The sequence below is a fragment of the Chrysemys picta genome, chromosome 2 (genome assembly GCF_011386835.1).
Source record: "Chrysemys picta bellii isolate R12L10 chromosome 2, ASM1138683v2, whole genome shotgun sequence".
Lineage (NCBI taxonomy): Eukaryota > Metazoa > Chordata > Testudines > Emydidae > Chrysemys > Chrysemys picta.
In genome coordinates, this window is record NC_088792.1 from 10132434 (window position 1) to 10152640 (window position 20207).

Below are 20207 nucleotides of genomic sequence, written 5' to 3' on the forward strand. Positions count from 1 at the left end.
CCCAGCCCCCTGCCCTACCTGACTCCTGCACCCCCTCACACACCCAGCCCCCTGCCCTACCTGACTCCTGCACCCCTTCACACACCCAGCCCCCTGCCCTGACTCCTGCACCCCCTCACACACCCAGCCCCCTGCCCTACCTGACTCCTGCACCCCCTCACACACCCTCAGCCCCCTGCCCTGACTCCTGCACCCCCCTCACACACCCTCAGCCCCCTGCCCTGACTCCTGCACCCCCCTCACACACCCAGCCCCCTGCCCTGACTCCTGCACCCCCCTCACACACCCAGCCCCCTGCCCTACCTGACTCCTGCACCCCCTCACACACCCTCAGCCCCCTGCCCTGACTCCTGCACCCCCCTCACACACCCTCAGCCCCCTGCCCTGACTCCTGCACCCCCCTCACACACCCTCAGCCCCCTGCCCTGACTCCTGCACCCCCCTCACACACCCACAGCCCCCTGCCCTGACTCCTGCACCCCCCTCACACACCCAGCCCCCTGCCCTACCTGACTCCTGCACCCCCTCACACACCCAGCCCCCTGCCCTGACTCCTGCACCCCCTCACACACCCTCAGCCCCCTGCCCTGACTCCTGCACCCCCCTCACACACCCAGCCCCCTGCCCTGACTCCTGCACCCCCCTCACACACCCAGCCCCCTGCCCTACCTGACTCCTGCACCCCCTCACACACCCTCAGCCCCCTGCCCTACCTGACTCCTGCACCCCCCTCACACACCCAGTCCCCTGCCCTACCTGACTCCTGCACCCCCTCACACACTCTCAGCCCCCTGCCCTGACTCCTGCACCCCCCTCACACACCCAGCCCCCTGCCCTACCTGACTCCTGCACCCCCTCACACACCCTCAGCCCCCTGCCCTACCTGACTCCTGCACCCCCCTCACACACCCAGCCCCCTGCCCTACCTGACTCCTGCACCCCCTCACACACCCAGCCCCCTGCCCTACCTGACTCCTGCACCCCCTCACACACCCTCAGCCCCCTGCCCTGACTCCTGCACCCCCCTCACACACCCAGCCCCCTGCCCTACCTGACTCCTGCACCCCCTCACACACCCTCAGCCCCCTGCCCTGACTCCTGCACCCCCTCACACAACCAGCCCCCTGCCCTACCTGACTCCTGCACCCCCTCACACACTCTCAGCCCCCTGCCCTGACTCCTGCACCCCCTCACACACTCTCAGCCCCCTGACTCCTGCACCCCCTCACACACCCAGCCCCCTGCCCTACCTGACTCCTGCACCCCCTCACACACTCTCAGCCCCCTGCCCTGACTCCTGCACCCCCTCACACACCCAGCCCCCTGCCCTGACTCCTGCACCCCCTCACACACCCAGCCCCCTGCCCTGACTCCTGCACCCCCCTCACACACCCTCAGCCCCCTGCCCTGACTCCTTGTGAAGAGAAGAAAGAACAGCAGACAGAGAGCACATGTACTGAGACAAGAAACTACACTTTACTTTTTATTCCCCTGCCAGAACTGGGGTACTATTTATAGGCCATGCTTTTTTAAACATAATTTTGAAGGGACTAAGCTCTATTTTACTCTTAGGGAGAGCACGAATGCGAAGTAACACAAGGGGCAAAGCATCAGGCCACTTAAGAGAGGCCTCCTGACAGACCTTTGAGAGGTGTCGCTTGAGTGTCTGATTTGTGCGTTTCACTACTCTACTGGCTTGTGGTCGTGTGTGGAGTTTCCAGGGGATTTGCAGAGCACTTGATATCTTTTGAACAACTTGAGATGTGAAGTGTGTTCTATTACTAGATTCTATTCACTGAGGGAGGCCGAAGCGAGGAATGATTTTTTTGACAAACTTAAGAGCTACTGTTTTGGCAGTGTTGTTGCGACATGGGAAGGCTTCAGGCCATCCGCTGAATTGATTCACTAAGACGAGAAGGTACTTGTACTCTTGGGTCCTGGGAAACTCAGAAAAGTCTATTTGCCACACTAATCTTGGGCTTGGGGTAGGTTCTAGGGTGGCTGGTGGCACTGCTACTCCTGGTCGAGGGTTATTTTTTTGGCAGATTAAACATTCAGCTTGTACTTGTGATGCTTAGGGGTTTAAGTCTAGAGGTTAGAAAATATTTATTTATGAGTTGGGTAAGAGCCTCTCTGCCTGCGTGTGTGGTTTGATGCAGTTTCTGCAACACCAGTCGGATTAGGCCCTTGGGCCGTAGGATTTTTCCCTCTGTGGAATAAAGCCATCCCTCCTTTTCCTGGAGACCGAGACTGTCAGCCAGGTTTCTGTCATCATGGGAGTACTGAGGGGCTGCAAGATCACCCACTGATGGGATGAGGGCATGCATTTGGGCATTTTTTTTAGTTGCTGATTTCAGGGTAGCAGCTCGCTTAGCTTTTTTGTCTGTTCTGGCATTGCCCTTGGTTACATCTTGATTTTTTTTTTGATGGGCTTTGCAATGCACTACTGCTACTGCTGAGGGGAGTTGTACCGCTTCTAAAAGCCGGAGAATTTGAGACCCATGCTTAACTGGAGAGCCTTGGGCTGTTAGCATTCTTCTTTGTTTTTACAAACTAGTGTGAGCATGCAATACCCCAAAAGCATACTTTGAGTCAGTAAAGATATTAACTTGTTTGTCTTTTGCCAGCTCGAGTGCACGAGTTACGGCCACTAGTTCAGCAAGCTGGGCAGATGTTCCTGCCGGTAAACTTTCAGCTTTTACGGTAGGGTTACCATACGTCCGGATTTTCCCGACATGTCCGGCTTTTTGGGCTCCAAATCCCCGTCCGGGGGGAAAGCCCAAAAAGCTGGACATGTCCGGGAAAATCGGGGGGGCCGGGACAGGGGCCGGGACGGGACGGGGGCTTGGGGGCCGGGACGGGCCGGCGGAGCGGGGCCGGACCGGGCCGGGGGCTCTGGGGCCGGGCCGGGGGCTCCAGGGCCGGTCGGCGGTGCGGTGCCTGGCTCGGGGGCTCCGGCCGGGCCGGGCCGGGGGCTCGGGAACTCCAGTGGGGGCTCGGGGGCTCCGGTGGGGCCGGGCCCGGGGCTCGGGGACTCCGGCGGGGGCTCGGGGGCTCCGGCGGGGCCGGGCCCGGGGCTCGGGGGCTCCGGCGGGGGCTCGGGGGCTCCGGTGGGGCCGGGCCCAGAGCTCGGGGGCTCCGGCGGGGGCTCGGGGGCTCCGGCGGGGGCTCGGCCGGGGGCTCCGGCAGTGCCAGGCCGGGCCGGGGGCTCGGGGGCCGGGCAGGCGGGGCCGGGGGCCGGGCTGGGGACCGGCAGTGCGGTGCCGGGGGCCTGGGGGCCGGGCCGGGGACCGCAGTGCTGGGCGGGCCGGGGGTGATCGGCCGGGCCCGGGGCCGGCACCCCAGGGCCGGGGCCAGCCTGGGCCGTGCCTCCTCCCCCCACACTCCCCCTTACCTGCTTCAGGCTTCCCGCGACTCAAATGTTCGCGGGAAGCAGGGGAGGGGGCGGAGACTTTGGGGAAGGGGCGTAGTTGGGGCGGGGGCGGGAGCGGGCCCGTGGAGTGTCCTCCTTTGGGAGGCACAAAATATGGTAACCCTATTTTACGGTATCATGAAGCGACACAATAGCATAACCAGCTCTTTTATGCCTATTCACTACAGTACTACTGCTATTTGTATACTATTCTAAGTTAGCATTTGGGAGTGGCTGATCTTTTAGATCTGGGCGGTTAGAATACTGAACATTTATGATTTTTAGACAGTCATGTGCTTGCTTTTTTGTCTCTGGTAGTAGGGTAGCTGGATTAAGGGAGGGACAGATCCGCAGGGTGACTTCAGGATTTTTTAACAGCTTCGCCTGGTACCGAGCAACCCGAGCCTGTGTGAGCCAAAGACCACCCTTAGTGTCCAGCAAGGCTCGGACCATATGGGGAACATACACTTGCACAGTTCTTTCCAGTGTCAGTTTTTTAGCTTCCCCAAGCACTAGAGCAGTAGCTGCGACCACCCTCAAACAGGCTGGTATCTCTTTGAAACTTGATCTAGTTGCTTAGAAAAGTAAGCCACAGGACGTTTCCAGGCACTTAATAGCTGGGTAAGCATTTTTAAAGGTACTTTTTTTCGTTTATGCACATACAGTTGGAACGGTTTAGATATATCGGGCAAACCCAGGGCTGGAGCTTCTATTAGCTTCTTTTTAAAGATTTTAAATGCTGTGTCTGTTTCTGGGGACCAGTGAAAGGAGTCATGATCTGCTCCCTTAACACATTCATACAGAGGTTTAGCCCACAGTTTAAACTCTGGAATTCATATTCTGCAAAAACTTGCTATGCCCAGGAATGCCTTAAGCCATTTACGGTTGCTGGGGATGGGAACTTGGCAGATAGCCTCTTTTTTTTTTCATTCCTTCCAAACGATTTCTGCTTATTGCCTGTAGATGATTAGGGATTCTTCTCTTAATATGTGTTTATTATTTTACAAGGAATAAAAGTTAACCTTACTAAACATGAACGGTCACGAACACTCTTCTTACCTCTTTGGACACCTCATACCACATTTCCTTTTGCCCAGTTTTCTGCGACCTCCCCAGATCTTCATAACTTCTTAAAACCAATTGTCAATTGTTCACTAAGCTTTATAGTCCATTCCACTAACAGCCTAGGACACATCATGTAAAATTTTCTTTGAGTGCAAAGAAGTAAGAAGAGTGATTCTGACCATACATGTCCAGTTAGCTTCATTTCTATTCCCAGTAAAATCATAGGAAAATGTTAAATCAGAGCCCAAATAAGTAACGCATGAGCTGAGGGGAGTTGAGTGAAAATGTTACCTGTCATCTGGACTGACTGATTTGTGTATGTTCACATTTTCCAATTTTTTATCAAGAGCTATTTTAAAAAGCTTGTCTTTCATTGCTTCCTAATTGTACAGACTTTTACTCCTGAGGATAGATTTAGAAAAGGAGCACTTATTTGTGATTCCTCCTTAATTTTATTCCCCTCTTAATTTATCAATGGAACTACTTTTCTAGGAGTAAAATTTCCAAAAGCAGCTAAGTTTTTGAAAATACCTTTAAAAATCTGTCCATAGGTCGCTAAGTTACTGAAAATGGGACTTAGGCACTTTTGAAAATTTTACATTCACTACTTTTTGCTCTGATATATTTGTAAAAGCCCCTTTCCTGCTCACTCAAGTGGAGCAGCCAAATGAAACGGGCAAGCCCTCTGGATTGTTTCATTTTCTTATCGAGCAAAGTGTTGGGAGGAGAGAAGTGAATCCTAGGAAAATGCCACTATGTCAAATTGCCAGATTCATTCCCAATACAATCTCTGCTTTAAGAAGAATAATTCCTGGGACCTAAATAGGCTGACAGCATTCTTTTAATAAAAATAAAATGTAGCAAAGTACAGCAGGATTATAGTCAAGACAATTTTTAATTAATCCCCGGAATCTTTGTTCCTAACCCCTGTATAAAGAATGTATTTGTCCTATGACCATTCAGTATATTTCTAAATGCACAGTCAGATATTTCAGATTTACAATAAGAAGAGTGGAAGAAATAAAAACCCATAAATCCATGCTAAGGAAACTCTCCCTGTTCCTATTTTCCTTCAGGAAATACACTAACACTCTTGTTTTCTTTGCATATCAGCAGGCACTCACTTACACAGCTCCTCACAAGTCTGGAACAGGAGATAAGGGAATTTCTGCAGTGAGTCTGAGAGTTCCAAGGTCACAGCAACATATAGTAGATTAAACATTAACGTTCTGAGCAGTGCTATGTTGCCTAATAAAGAGAAATGTCATAACAACTATCTAAGAGGCTATGACACGTATGGAAGATCTTTACACAGACCAATCTCTTGACAAATCAGTCCCTCCTGACTGAATTATGGAGCCAGTACACAACAGGGCTGCAGCAGAAGAGGGTCACGTTTTCACATTAAATACGTAGACGATATTTAAACTGGACATCGTGAGTGGGCTGCATCAAACCAAATCCCCATCGGCTCACGTCTATCGGAGGGATCTCTTCTTTCTCGTTAACTAGCTCCAAGTCATAGTAAGACAACATCAGGAACACAAACAGTTTTATTTCATTGATAGCAAAGAACCGTCCAGGACAGATTGAGGTTCCTGCCCCCCAGGGCATGTTAAAGTATTTCAGCTTTTTCCCATTCTTGTAGAAATATTTTTTGGTGCCATCTTGGTTCAGGAACCGGTTGTATTTGAAGGTGTGAGGCTCAGGATGGACTTCGGGGTCCGTCTGCACTGCGACGTAGGGAAACAGGGCTACCCTGTCCCCTTTGCGGAGGGCGTATTCCCTGCCATTGTCCATCTTGAGATTCAGGTCCTCAACCACTGCTCTGATCAGAATGGGACCTGCTGTCAGGCGCAGGGTCTCCTCCACTGCGCTGTCCAGAACAGGGGTTTTCATTAACATGTCCCTGGTGATGTTAACCATGGGGCTGCCTGGCTTCACTTCCTGACCAGCCTCTCCTAAAACTTTGTCCACTTCTTCCCTCACAGCCTGCATTGCTTCGGGATGCTTCATGAGATACAAGAGAAGCCAGAAAGAGCTTGGGCCCGTATTGCCTTGGGCCGCCCAGAGAAGCATAAACATGAACCGATCCCTCATGTACTCAGGCACCCCAAACTCTGCCAGGAACTGTTCTTGGTCGCTTATCCATCCGCTCATGTTATCCTTCGCACGGCTGTTCTTCACAGAAAGCACCTTCCAGAAGAGCCTCTTCAGCCTCTCCGCTTCCATTTTATCCTTTGGGGGCAGCACGGCGTAGGCCAGGCGGGGGAAGAGGCGGTCGTACTTCCGGAACTCATCAAACAGCTCTTCGGACTGCATAAGATCACGCTCCTTGGCTTTCTTCTCACTCTGTGTGCCTGTGCCTGGCTCGTTTCCAAACAAAGCCAGGTAGCCAGCTCTGAAGACAATGTTGTAGCTGTAGTGGAAGAGCCCATCCTGCTGCCAGGGTCTCTCTTCTCCTGAGTCCCTGTTGTGAAACATGAGGGTCTGCAAATTCTCCATCATGGCTTGAGTCATGACCACTAGTCCATCTCCCATCAGGTGCTTTGTGCTTGACACCTGAATAATCTTATGGTCACTTTTACACGGGTGATACCCAAAAACCCTGGAGACCAGTTCTACTGCAAACGCCTCAAAGTCGAGTTTGGCTCTTGGCGCCTTCACTATGGCTCCGAAAGAGAGGGGGTCCATTAGGAAGGTGAAGTAGTAGCCTCCAATCAGCACCGTGAAAATGTCCCCGTGTCTCCTCTGCATTTTTTTCAGGAACGCTGCGCTGTCCTTTCTGAAATCCAGTGCGTACCCCAGCCACGGAATGTGGCCTTTATCCAGTGGCGGCTCCATGGGTCTCCTCCTTCGAAACGCTCCCAGGAGATATAGCCCACCGAGAATTGAGACTAACAGCGCACAGAGAACTGCCGTCCAGAAAGCCATTGCTAGAGAGCTGTGCACCGGAGCAGGGATTCCAGACAGACTGAAAGGAAAGGTTAGGATGCTGTATTTATAAATCGTTTCTGGCAGATGGCCAATGACAGATTGACTCGGGGCCTCGTTCTCTGTTTGCAGCTAAGATTAACCCTTCTGCTGCAGAATGCTGAACACTCCAGTTTTTATCCACGTCTCGTTTACTAAAAGATCCACAAACTTTTAAGGCCAGCATGGGCAGTGTGTAATGGAGACGGGGGGAGACTAAGCCTCCCCAAACCTCACACTGCTGGGGGCAGGACACTGGGGTATTTGGGGTTCCCAGAAAAATCTCCCCTCACCACAGCCTTGGGGCCATGGCAGGGGCACAGAGCTTTTCTGGTCTCGGGGCCTCAGTGGAGGGGAGGGAAGAGCAAGCAGGGGACAGGTTCTGGGGGAGAGGAAGAGTGGGGGCAGAATGGGGGTGGAGCCAAGGGGAAAGGGGTGGAACAGCGGAGGGGCTCCTGGCTTGGAGCTCCAGCCAGGGCCGAGAGCTCTGCCTCAGTCCCAGCCAAGGCTGAGAGCTCGAACCCAGCTGGGACCAAGTTTTCAGCCCCTTCCCCCCCGCCGTACCTCCAACCGAGCTCTCAGTCCCGTCCCCCCCACCCCACCCCAGCTGGGCCCACGAGGTGACTACTTACTTTTTGCTAGTCACCAAGCTTGGAATAGATCAGAGATCGGCAGCCTTTGGCGGTTCGCCCAATGGGGGCTGCAGGAAGGGCAGCCAGCACATCCCTCGGCACACCACTTTCCACAGCCCCCATTGGCCTGGGACGGCGAACCGCGGCCCGTGGGAGCTGCGATCAGCTGAACCTGTGGACGCGGCAGGTAAACAAACCAGCCCGGCCCACCAGGGGCTTTCCCTGATGGGCCGTGTGCCAAAGGTTGCCGATCCTGGAATAGATCATTTTACTTTTGGAAACATCCTCCTAAGGCAAGGCCCTATGAGTTTATACCTCACCTGGCTGGGGCTCTACAGGTGTTACCATACTACACATAATAGACTAGAAACTGACTTTAAATAGGAGTGAACCTGACACTTTCAAGTCAGTTTCACAGTATTGCCAACCCCAAATGTTCAAAAATCATGAGTCGGGCTCACCAAAAATCATGAGATTTTCTTAAAAATCATGAGGTTATGTAAAAATAATAGATTTGCTGTTCTTTTTATTTGCCTTCTGCTTTTTGAGCCTTTAGGGTGCCCTGGGGTCACATTTTGAAACTTTCTCCACGGCAACAAGGTCTAGAAACTTACTTTTGCTTTAAGAATGAAGGCTGAAATCATCACATATCCACTTGACTCCAGGAGCTGGGGCTTTAAGGAAAACACTAAGTATCACGAGACTCATGACAAAATCATGAGAGTTGGCAACACTTCTTTCACTTCTGTTTAAAGGCTAGTTACTTTCCAGAAGGCTTTTAAACACAACCCAGCAGTGATTGAGTTGCAATTCTCACAGGAGACTATTTAAAACCAAACACCAGGAAAAAATCCACATTTTAAAGTTGAGAAAAAAATTGAATCTTCTGAGGTATATCAGGGCCACTGCAGGCAGGAAAAGAAAATAAACCGGCTCTGGACAGCTCTACCTCTTGTAAAAAAGTTGGAGGGGCAAATCTTCCAGTAGTTAATCAGCCAAAACTTCTGTTGCCATCAGCGCCTCCACTGATAGATAGTAACATGTGCTCAATAACGATACACTTCATACTTAAAGATCTCAGCCATCATATTCAGGGCTACACGTTTTATACATGTTGGCTCAGGGACTATATTTTCTGGCATATTCTGAACAGTGCTGAGCACATAGTTGGTGCCCAGTGACTAATACGAACCATGACAATAAATGTTGACTTTATGGACTCCGTGGATGCAATTTTTGCTCTTTTTTCTGGACTTGGCCTGAATACAGCTGACACCCTAAGAATTTAAGGCATAAACACATCTCATACTCATACGACACTTTCTCATTCCTTCCTTTTCTCAAACTCAGAACGAAAAATGACAAAACAAAATGGTTTTCAGTTAAAATATAAAATTTCACAGCAGCCATTGCTCTACAGTCCAGCATGGGTCAGAACCTGCCACCCCTTTGGCGTTAAATGATCTCATCTGACGCTCATTCTCTCTCTTTCTTCATCCTTCCTGACCTCTGTTCTGCTTTTCATGCTGTCAACCATGACACCCTTCCCAATCGCCTGGGACCATTTGCTGGAGTCTCAGAGAGCTGGCCTCCTTGGTTTTGCTCCCATCTATCAGTGTTCTCTTTTTTTGCAGCATTCAGAACGGCTGGTCCAGTGGATAGCTCTGAAGGACCTGGGTTCTACTCCACCGCCATGGACTTCCTATATGACCTCTGCCCAGTGCCTTAGCAACAGAGTTTCAAAGCTTTTAGGCACCCAAAGATGCAGCTAGGCATCTAGTGAAGCTTACAAAGCACAAAATACTGACTCCCTGCCCCAGGAAGCAGCACCTCTCGTCTGCAGAACCAGGGCCGGCTCTGGCTTTTTTGCCGCCCCAGGCAAAAAAGCCTCCGGCCGCCCCCCAGCCCCCAGCGCGGCAGGGGAGGGCGGCCGGAGCCCCGGGGGGAGGGCAGCGAGCCCCAGCCGGGGCTCCGCTCTCCCCGGAGGCCAGAGCGCTGGGGGGAGGGCGGCGAGCCCCAGCCGGGGCCCCGCTCTCCCCGGCGGCCGGAGCCGGAGCACCGCGCTGCCCCCCTCCAGGTGCCGCCCCAGCACAAGCTTGGTGGGCTGGTGCCTGGAGCCGGCCCTGTGCAGAACTCACATTCCACACTCAGGCTGTGCTGTAGTTAAAAGCTCTTCCTGGAGCTAGGATATGCACTGCAACTCAAGCAGACCTCCTGTATGAAACTTGGGGGGGACCCCTCCTGCCCCCCCAAATGGCACCCCTGTGCACACATCTAAATAATAATACGTGGCCTAATTTTTCCAAAGTGCTGATCATGCAGCCATTCCCACTGAGTCAATGGGAGTTGCTGGGTGTGGATCACTTTGGCAAAACCAGACCGCTTATTTAGATAATTAAATATGGGTTTGGGAGCCTAACTTAGCCATTAGTCTAGAAAATCAGTGCAATACCATTGACACTGATGAGCTATCCTGATTTCCTCCAGCGGGGGATCTGGCCCAATATGTATAATATTAGAACACGTGCATTGATATCAAGATTTCCCTGTGTACAATCATAAAGGGGCAACACCTCCAGCTGGTGGAGATTGACGCCAGCATTTTCCACAAGCTGAGGGCGTGGTTCATGAGTTTACTTGGATTATTAGGTATTCAGAGGAGGGACTGTCTATTACTCTGTTTATGCAGTGCCTTGCACAAGGGGACCCTGTTCTTAGTTGGGCCTGACGTGCTATCACAAAACAAATTATAAATAAGTCGATCAAATCTATGTGTATATTTCAGAATAATTTTGTCCATCATTTTAAAATAACAAAACATTTTAAATTCACGGTAACTATTTTTTGTTCCCCTCATTCCCTTCCTTCTGGCACCAGGTTTTTCTACTGTGTGGTTTAGTTTGATCCCTTTTTACACATTTTAGTTTGGCTGTTTTTTCTCTATCAATATGAAAGGGTCAGCATTTCTTTCTGAGACTGTTCTTTGGGTTTTCAATAGTTACAAAGAGTAGCTACGGTAACTATCCCTGAAAGAGATCAGGGAGGAAGAGAGTTTCTTTGTATGGTGTGCAGACAGTTTAACCATTTTCCCTGTTTTTGTGGCTCTCGCATAGACACGTGGGACTGTAAAACCACATAGCAGCAGGGAGGGTCTCAGAAGCAGGTGGTATGCCTGAAACTACTGAAAGCAGCGACCAGATGTCACACTGATGTGGTCTCTAGTTCCCCAGTGTTTCACTGGCACTCTCTGTCGTCACTTTCTCCACCAATAAGCTTTCCGTTTCTTTCTCTCTCAAGGTACCTTTGCACTGCCATGTGTGGCCATGGGGGTGACTGCAGCATGTGTAGACATAGCTGAGCTGGGTTATTCGAGCTAGGTTGCACGTCGATCGCAACAAAGCCATGGCAGTGCAGATTTCAGCATGGACTAGTCACCTCGGTAATCATCCAGGGTCTCCGGTGGGCTTGTATAGCCCACACTGCCGCGGTTTCACTGTTACTGTTACCTCGGTTTCCCTAAAAACCAACCCAGGATTACACTTGGATTGGTTTTATTAAATGCCGCTATTGGATCAAACCGAAAAGGGATGGAGCTTATTCATGCACTCCCACATTCATCGCGTTCTTACCCTCATGTACCCACACACTCACACAGGTGGAGAGTTACTGGAGACAGCAGAGGAAGCGGAGAAGCGGAGGCATAGTAGGTCTGGTGTGTCTGCCTGCGGTCACGGATCTGGGCCAGCGAGCAGGTCAAGGAGCAGTAGCCTAGTGTGCGTGCCTTCTTCCTTTTTGGAACTGGACGGCTTCTGTCACAGACACTGAGTTTCCCTTCTGTGTCCATCACCGAGAAGCTTTTCCAGCCCTTGTTCCTTTCATGCATACCAGGTTCTTCTTTTCTTTACAGCACCCCATGATTGCCTTCTCAGGGCAGATGCCATCAGACACGCCTGGCTCCTATCTCCGGCCTCTTTTCTCCTTGCAGTTCCTCTCCACCCAGTCCCACATATACTCCCTTGTTCACACTCCCTTATCTCCCACATATACTCCCTTGTTCACATTCTCTCTGATTGTGTGATGGAATATACAAAGCTTGGAGGTTTATACAAGTGGTAATGGAAAAGGTTACAAAGCTTGCAAAAGTTACAAAACTTTAAAGGCTATGCTAATAATAATTAAAGTTACAAAAAGAACGAGGAGTACTTCTGGTACCTTAGAAACCACAGAAGTACCTGGCATGGAGGTAACATAATCACCTGTTTCTTCAACTAGCCATGGAGTGACAGGGCAGGAGTGAAGTCCTTTTGGCAGAATTCACTGAGCGAGTCTGACCAGAGATGGTCTGCTTTAAGCCTGGCCCCTCTCCAATCCTATCACTCTCCAGTGTTCACATTGTACCAGCAAAGTCTCCTTTATAAAGAGAGTGAAATTCCACTCTCACTAGCTGACTAATATGGGCAAAAGGGGGGGGGTTTCCACAGAATCATAGATTCCAGTGTCAGTCCAGTCTGACTTCCCATAGATCACAGGCCAGAGAACAAAACAATTCCTGTGAATGCCACGTCACTCCAAGAGAAATCATGGAAAGCCCCTTTGAAGGCCCCTTTACTTGGAACATCCACCCCAGTCTCCAGTGCAAGTAGCAGAAGTAAGAGCTCAGGTTTGATTTCTCTGTAGAAGTTGGTGGCTGGTGAGGAGGGAGGGCTGGGCCCCATTCAGCTTCTGAAATGTTTTCATAGGTATTTTATGCACGAGTCTTTATGCGCTCAAGTCTTCCAATGGGATAAAGCAGGGGTGGGCAAACTTTTTGGCCCGAGAGCCACATCTGGGTGGGGAAATTGTATGCAGGGCCATGAATGTAGGGCTGGGGCAGGTGGGTGGGGGGTGGGGTGCGGCAGGGGACTCAGGACAGGGAGTTGGGGTGCGTCGTGCAGGGGGGTTCGGGGTGCGGGCTCTGGCCCGGCACTGCTTACCTGCAGCTCCTTCTTCACTCCTGTTGCCCGCCCACCCTGCTCTCCAGGGCTGGCTTCTCTCCACTCCCCTCTCCCCCACACCCTGCTCTCCATGGCTGGTCTCTTTCCTGCTAGCAAATTTGTGCCCTCTGACTGGCTGCCCATCTCCCTTGCCCACCTCCTGTGCCTGAGCAACCAATCAGAGCAGCTACCGGAAAAGCTCCCTGTCCCCCTCCCACTCCCCTCAGCAACTCAAAGCCATTCTCCCTTTCCCTTCACAGTAGGCTCTCCATGGCTGGCCTATCTCTCCCCACCCTCTGCTCTCCATGGCTGGCCTCTCTCCACCCCCATCTTCCCCACACCCTCCTCTCCAGGGCTGGCCTCTCTCCACCCCCATCTCCCCCACACCCCGCTCTCCATGGCTGGCCTCTCTCCTTCTATCTTGCCCTAGGAGACCCCCATCTGCCCCTTGATACTTCCTGTGGCCCTTGCCCAACTTGGCACTTCACCCCTCACCCCCTTCTCTACCTGGACATCTCCGTCAGCCTCTGTGCCCACCCTCAGCCCTTCCCCCATCTTGCTCTGTACCCCTACACCTCTGCCCTCCCACAAACTTCCACTGCCCTATGTGCCTGCTCCATCCCTCCTCCAGTAGCCCAGACATCTCCACGGATTGTCTCACTCCCTGTCCCTCCTCCAACTTCCACTGATGCCCAGAGCAGCCTTCCCATGCCCTCTCTACCTTTATCCTTGCATGACCTGTTCTGTTGGGGGTGGGGAGTCAGGGGGGGCAGGATTTTCTCCCTGTTTCCTGACGTAAAAGAGCCGCTGATCTCTCCTAGCAGGTAGTGGGTGTGCATTGGCTGCAGCTATCTCCTCTGCTTTCCATTCCCCTCTGTGGTGCAGAGAGCTGCAAGGATCCTGGGAAGGGGGAGCTGCCGAATGTGCCTCCCACGCTGGCTGCCTCAGATTTGTTGGGAGGGGCAATGGAATGGATGACACCCACCCATGTTTAGCTGGGTGGGGCACATGTTCTATCCCCCCCATCCACACCCAGCATTGCACCCCTGGGTGTTAGAAGGGATGGGCGGAGATTCACTCCCCTTTGAGTGAAAATGATGTAAAACAAAAAATCCTTCTCTGACGGCATGTTTGTTCTTTCTAAAGCTCTTGCAGGAGCAAGGGTAACAAGTTATTTGAAGTCCAGGGCTGTGGGCATAGGAGCAGGGTGTTTCCTGGTCTCTGCTGGGGTCTCAGCCATGTCATGAAACCACAGAAGTACCTGGCATGGAGGTGACATAATCACCTGTTTCTTCAACTAGCCATGGAGTGACAGGGCAGGAGTGAAGGCCTTTTGGCAGAATTCACTGAGCGAGTCTGACCAGAGATGGTCTGCTTTAAGCCTGGCCCCTCCCCAATCCTATCACTCTCCAGTGTTCACATTGGGCCAACAAAGTCTCCTTTATAAAGAGAGTGAAATTCCACTCTCACTAGCTGACTAATATGGGCAAAAGGGGGGGGGGGTTCCCACAGATTCATAGATTCCAGTGTCAGTCCAGTCTGACTTCCCATAGATCACAGGCCAAAGAACAAAACAATTCCTGTGAATGCCACGTCACTCCAAGAGAAATTATAGAAAGCCCCTTTGAAGGCCCCTTTACTTGGAACATCCACCCCAGTCTCCAGTGCAAGAGCTCAGGTTTGATTTCTGCTGTAGAAGTTGGTGGCTGGTGAGGAAGGAGGGCTGGGCCCCATTCAACTTATGTTTTATGCACGAGTCTTTATGCGCTCAAGTCTTCCAATGGTATAAAGCGTTACTTATTTCATACCCAAAGTAAGGAAGTACTTCTTCATACAACACACAGTCAACCTGTGGTACTTGTTGCCAGGGGATGTTGTGAAGGTCAAAAATATACCTGGATTCACAAAAGAATGAGCTACATTCCTGGAGGATAGATCCTTTAATGGCTATTAGCCAAGATGGTCAAGCATGCAACCTCATGCTCTGGGTGTCCCTAAACCTGTGACTGTTAGAAGCTGAAAGTGGACAACAGGGGATCAATCACTTGATACATTGCCCTGTTCTGTTCAGTCCCTCTGAAGCACCTGGCATTGGCCACTGTCAGAAGACAGGATACTGGGCTAGATGAACCATTGGTCTGACATAGCATGGCCATTCTTCTGTTCTTTTAAGGAACTGAAAACAGGATCCTGTAGATGGCTGAGAGAAGATACGATTATTCTTTTTAAATACATCAGGGTGTGAATTCCAGAGAGGGAAAAGAGCTATTGAAATGAAAGGACAATGTCTACTTTCAGGGGGGTCAGGGCATGAGTGTTCAAGCCTACAGGTCAGTGCAGGAGTCAGAGGCCAGATGCCGGAGTCAAAGAACAGAGCCAAAGTCAGAAGTTGGAGTTGAGGGTCTGAACTGGTGTATCAGGAGTGTGCCAAGGCTGGGACCAGAGCAGGAGACCAGGGTCAGAACCAGAGTCAAAGGCCAGATGTCAGAGACCAGGAGCAGAGACAAGGGCTAGGAACAAGGCAGGAGCAAGGCTGGTAACGAGCAGTTACCATAGCAGTCATGAGCAAATGCATTGAGCAGTTGCTAAACTTCTTGTATTTTATGGCATAGGAGACTCACATTCTCAATCGGTAACCACCAGGTGCTGGATTTCATGATATATACTTAGCCTCTCCCTTTTCCTGGTATTTTTAAAAAATTGTAATACTGAAGCCCATTTTCCTGCTACTCTTACTAGGTATTTTAGTATAAACTTTGTCTCTTTTAGCTGCCTGAGTTAATCAGACAAAAGCCCCTATCAATATTACACTCCCAGAGGATGCGATCCAATGTTTCTTTGATTTTGCATGTCTCACACAGAGATGTGTTTATTAACTAAGGGCGAGTTACTGTTTAAGCCAGTGCCCAGCAAGCATTCAGAGTAAAGCTCCCTCACTCTTTCTCTCCGGCTCTTGAAGTACGTCAGCATTTTTCATTCTAGAGGATACTTATTAAATCTTCCCCCCTTGTTGCCTTTGTCCATACTTTTTGAAGTTCCCTCCTACAGACGTTTTCATTTAATATCTAAACCTCATCTTCCTCCCACCCCTGCCAGTACTCATGAGTCTCTTTAATTATTTTTTCCCCCTTAGGCAGATTTCTATACTCTCACTTTCACCATTGTTAACACTGTGGACTAGTTCTGCTAGGGCTTCTGCTTTTTCTTCGCTAGAGCTTTTACTCCCTTTGCCGTCTACCACGAGGCCTGGTATAGAATTGGCCTCACCCTGTATTGCATTCATGACCCTAAGCTGCCTATATGCCTCTAACGTTTCAGCATCTTTATTTATTTTTCCCTGGTACTTTCTCCAGCTTCCTTCTTTTACCTTTTGAGCAGTCATTTGCACAGTTGCCTTGTTTCTTTTATATTCCATTAAGTCCTCACTATTCATTGTATTTTTTGCTTTCTCATACGCCTTGTTACTTTCCTTAATTGCTTTTCTACACTCGTCATTCCACCGTGATACGTGGTTTCTACCTTTTTGCTCTACCTAAGATATCAAGTCACCCAACTTTAGTGCCATCATGATTCCCTTATCATCATGGTTCCCTTCATAACATTCGTGTTTAAATAGTTCCCAGTTTGCTTTATTTATATTCCAAGTAGGAGGCCTTTCTCCATCCTCAACATTGCATTTACTTCGATATACTGTAAGTACAGGGAAGCGATCCCTCCTCTGCATTGACTTCCCAGCTGCATTTGCTTGCTATACTACTTGACCCAATTCCCAGGTCTGAATAGGAGAGAGTTCCATTCAGAGGCAACGCCTTGGAGGGGAAGGGGGGCAGAAAGGTCACATGCCCCTCACTAGATGTCGGGGGGTGGGGCACATTCAGCAGGGAACTGCAGCGGAAAAAGGAGCAGAATGTGGGGCTGCCAGCTCCTCCAATGCGGCTTTACCACCCTCAGCCCTTCCATGCAGCTGCGTCTCCTGGGGTCTGTACTGCCCCGCCGGAGGACAGGGCTGGGGGCAGTACCGGAACAGCTGTGCCAGGGAGCTGCTGGTGTGGAGCCACCAGGCGGCCCCATATTCTGCTCCTTTCGCCACTGAGGTTCCAGAGAGCCCTGCGGTTCAGAAATGTGTATCCGGCGCAGCAGGAGGACAGAGCCCCCACCCCCAGGTAACATAGGATGAGGGGGGAAAAGGACAGCGCGGGGGGACCAGGCTGGGGATGGGGACATGTGGGGGTCATTTGGAAAGGTCACATGCCCCCCTTTAGCTGGTGCTCCCCTTTTTGTCCCTCCCGTGACTCACCTCTGGTTCCATTGGCTGCATTAAACCTAGTGGATATACCATCATTCAGCATCTCTACATCATTTTCATCAATGAATTGTTCTAGACATTTGCCGTTCTGATCACTTTTTCCACATCCCCACAATCTGCTACGGCTGTTTAGGTCTCCACGTAGAATATAGGTGCCTGTTGCATCTTCAACTCTCTCCGTCCAATCCTTAATCTTCAATTTTCCACCGGGGTTGCATACATTACATAGTCTCAGAGATGCAGATTTATTTTGCTTTGGAATCTCACTAGCATTATATTCTATATTCAGTTACTCATAGACTCATAGACTCATAGACTTTAAGGTCAGAAGGGACCATTATGATCATCTGGTCTGACCCCCTGCATGCTGCAGGCCATAAAACCGTCCCTACCCCTTCCCTGGACTCTGCTGTTGAAGTCCCCAATCCTGTTTTTAGTGACTGCAATTGGCAGAGACCCTCCTGCTAGAGATCCCTGCCCCATGCTGCGGAGGAAGGTGAAAAACCTCCAGAGGCTCAGCCAATCTGCCCTGGAGGAAAATTCCTTCCCGACCCCAAATGTGGCGATCAGTAAGACCCCGAGCATATAGGCAAGAGTCTCCAGCCCGACCCCGTTAGCCATTATACTATTTACCCACCATTGCTTGGCTTTCCTTGACTACTATGTTTTACCATTAAACCATTCCCTCCATAAACTTATCTAACTGTATCTTAAAACCAGACAGGTCCGTCGCCCCCACCGTTTCCCTCGGTAGGCCGTTCCAATATTTCACCCCTCTGACGGTCAGAAACCTTCGTCTAATTTCAAGTCTGAACTTCCCCACGGCCAGTTTGTATCCATTCGTTCTGGTATCCACGTTAGTACTAAGCTGGAATAATTCTTCTCCCTCCCTTGTATTAATCCCTCTAATATATTTAAAGATAGCAATCATATCCCCTCTCAGCCTTCGCTTTGTCAGACTAAACAACCCAAGCTCCTCTAGTCTCCTTTCGTACGACAGCTTTTCCATTCCTCTGATCATCCTAGTGGCCCTTCTCTGCACCCGTTCCAGTTTGAGTTCATCTTTTTTAAACATGGGAGACCAGAACTGCACACAGTACTCCAAATGAGGTCTCACCAGCGCCTTGTACAACGGAAGCAGGACCTCCTTATCCCTACTAGATATACCTCGCCTAATGCATCCCAAGACAGCATTGGCTTTTTTCACCGCCACGTCACATTGTCGACTCATAGTCATCCTGCGGTCTACAAGAACCCCTAGGTCCTTCTCCTCTTCCGTTACTTCTAACCAATGCGTCCCCATCTTGTAACTAAAATTTTATTAGTCATCCCCAAATGCATCACCTTACACTTTTCACTATTAAATTTCATCTTATTTCTGATACTCCAATTCACAAGCTCATTCAAGTCTCCCTGCAGGATATCCCTGTCCTCCTCCGAATTTACGCCTCCCACCTTCGTATCATCTGCAAATTTTATCAGCCCACTCCTGCAATCGGTTCCGAGGTCAGTTATAAATAGATTAAATAAAATGGGTCCCAAAACCGAACCTTGAGGCACTCCACTAGTAACCTCCCTCCAACCCGACAGTTCACCCTTTAATACAACCCGCTGCATTCTCCCCAGTAACCAATTCCTTATCCACTTCTGGATTTTCATATCGATCCCCATGTTTTTCAGTTTAACCAATAATTCCTCATGGGGTACAGTATCAAACGCTTTACTGAAATCCAGGTATATTAGGTCCACCGCATTTCCCTTATCTAATAAATCCGTTACTTTCTCAAAGAAGGAGATCAGATTCGTTTGGCACGATCTGCCCTTCGTAAAACCATGTTGTAATTTATCGCAATTGCCACTACCCTCCAGGTCCTCAACTAGTTTCTCTTTCAGAATTTTCTCTAACACCTTGCACACTACAGATGTTAGACTAACAGGCCTGTAGTTACCCGGATCACTTTTTTTCCCTTTCTTGAAAATAGGAACCACATTAGCTATTCTCCAGTCTAACGGGACCACCCCCGAGTTTACAGATTCATTAAATATTATCGCTAACAGGCCTGCTATTTCCCGCGCCAATTCCTTCAATATTCTCGGATGTAGATCGTCCGGTCCTCCCGACTTAGCCCCATTAAGGCGTTCAAGTTTTGTTTCCACCTCGGATACGGTAATCCCCCATCCCGAATGCCCCTCTATAGTGGTGCTAGTATCCCTAATACCTTCATTGGCCTCATTAAACACCGATGCAAAATATTCATTAAGATATTGCGCCATGCCTAGATTGTCTTTAATCTCCTCTCCGGCAATAGACTTCAGCGGTCCCACTTCTTCTTTCTTTGCTTTCTTCCTATTTATGTGGCTGTAAAACCTCTTACTATTGCTTTTAATTCCCCTCGCTAGGTCCAACTCTACACGGCCTTTGGCCTTTCTCACTCTATCTCTACATTCTCTGACTTCACTTAGGTACATTTCCTTACTGATCCCTCCCCTCTTCCACTCTTTATACGCTTTCTGTTTTTTCCTAATCGCCCCTTTGAGTCGGTCGCTCATCCAGCTCGGTCTAAATCTCTTGCTTAGTAATCTTTTTCCCTTTTTTGGAATACAGGCCTCCGACAGCTCATGCATCTTTAACTTAAAGTAATCCCAGGCTTCTTCTGCTTTTAAATCCATTAATACGTTTGCCCAGTCCACTTCCCTTACCAGTCCCCTTAGTTTGTTAAAATTGGCCTTTTTAAAATTATAAACCCTAGTCTTTGATTTAATTCTGTTACTCCTTCCATGTATTTTAAACCGAATTAGCTCATGATCACTGGAGCCCAAATTGTCCCCTACTACCACTTCCTCAA

General features: G+C 50.1%; 1 protein-coding gene across 1 annotated transcript; it reads right to left on the minus strand.

Moving 5' to 3' along the window:
- Positions 1–5300: 5300 nt before the first annotated feature.
- LOC135981242 (5-beta-cholestane-3-alpha,7-alpha-diol 12-alpha-hydroxylase-like) lies at positions 5301–7467 on the minus strand. Its single transcript, XM_065582601.1, has one exon. It carries the CDS (start codon positions 7409–7411, stop codon positions 5882–5884), a length of 1530 nt encoding a protein of 509 aa, XP_065438673.1. The 5' UTR covers positions 7412–7467; the 3' UTR covers positions 5301–5881.
- Between the last annotated feature and the right edge of the window lie 12740 nt (positions 7468–20207).

What these genes read in the sequence shown, in the direction of transcription:
- LOC135981242 (XM_065582601.1), bottom strand. Translation starts at nt 7,411, where the DNA reads ATGGCTTTCTGGACGGCAGTTCTCTGTGCGCTGTTAGTCTCAATTCTC.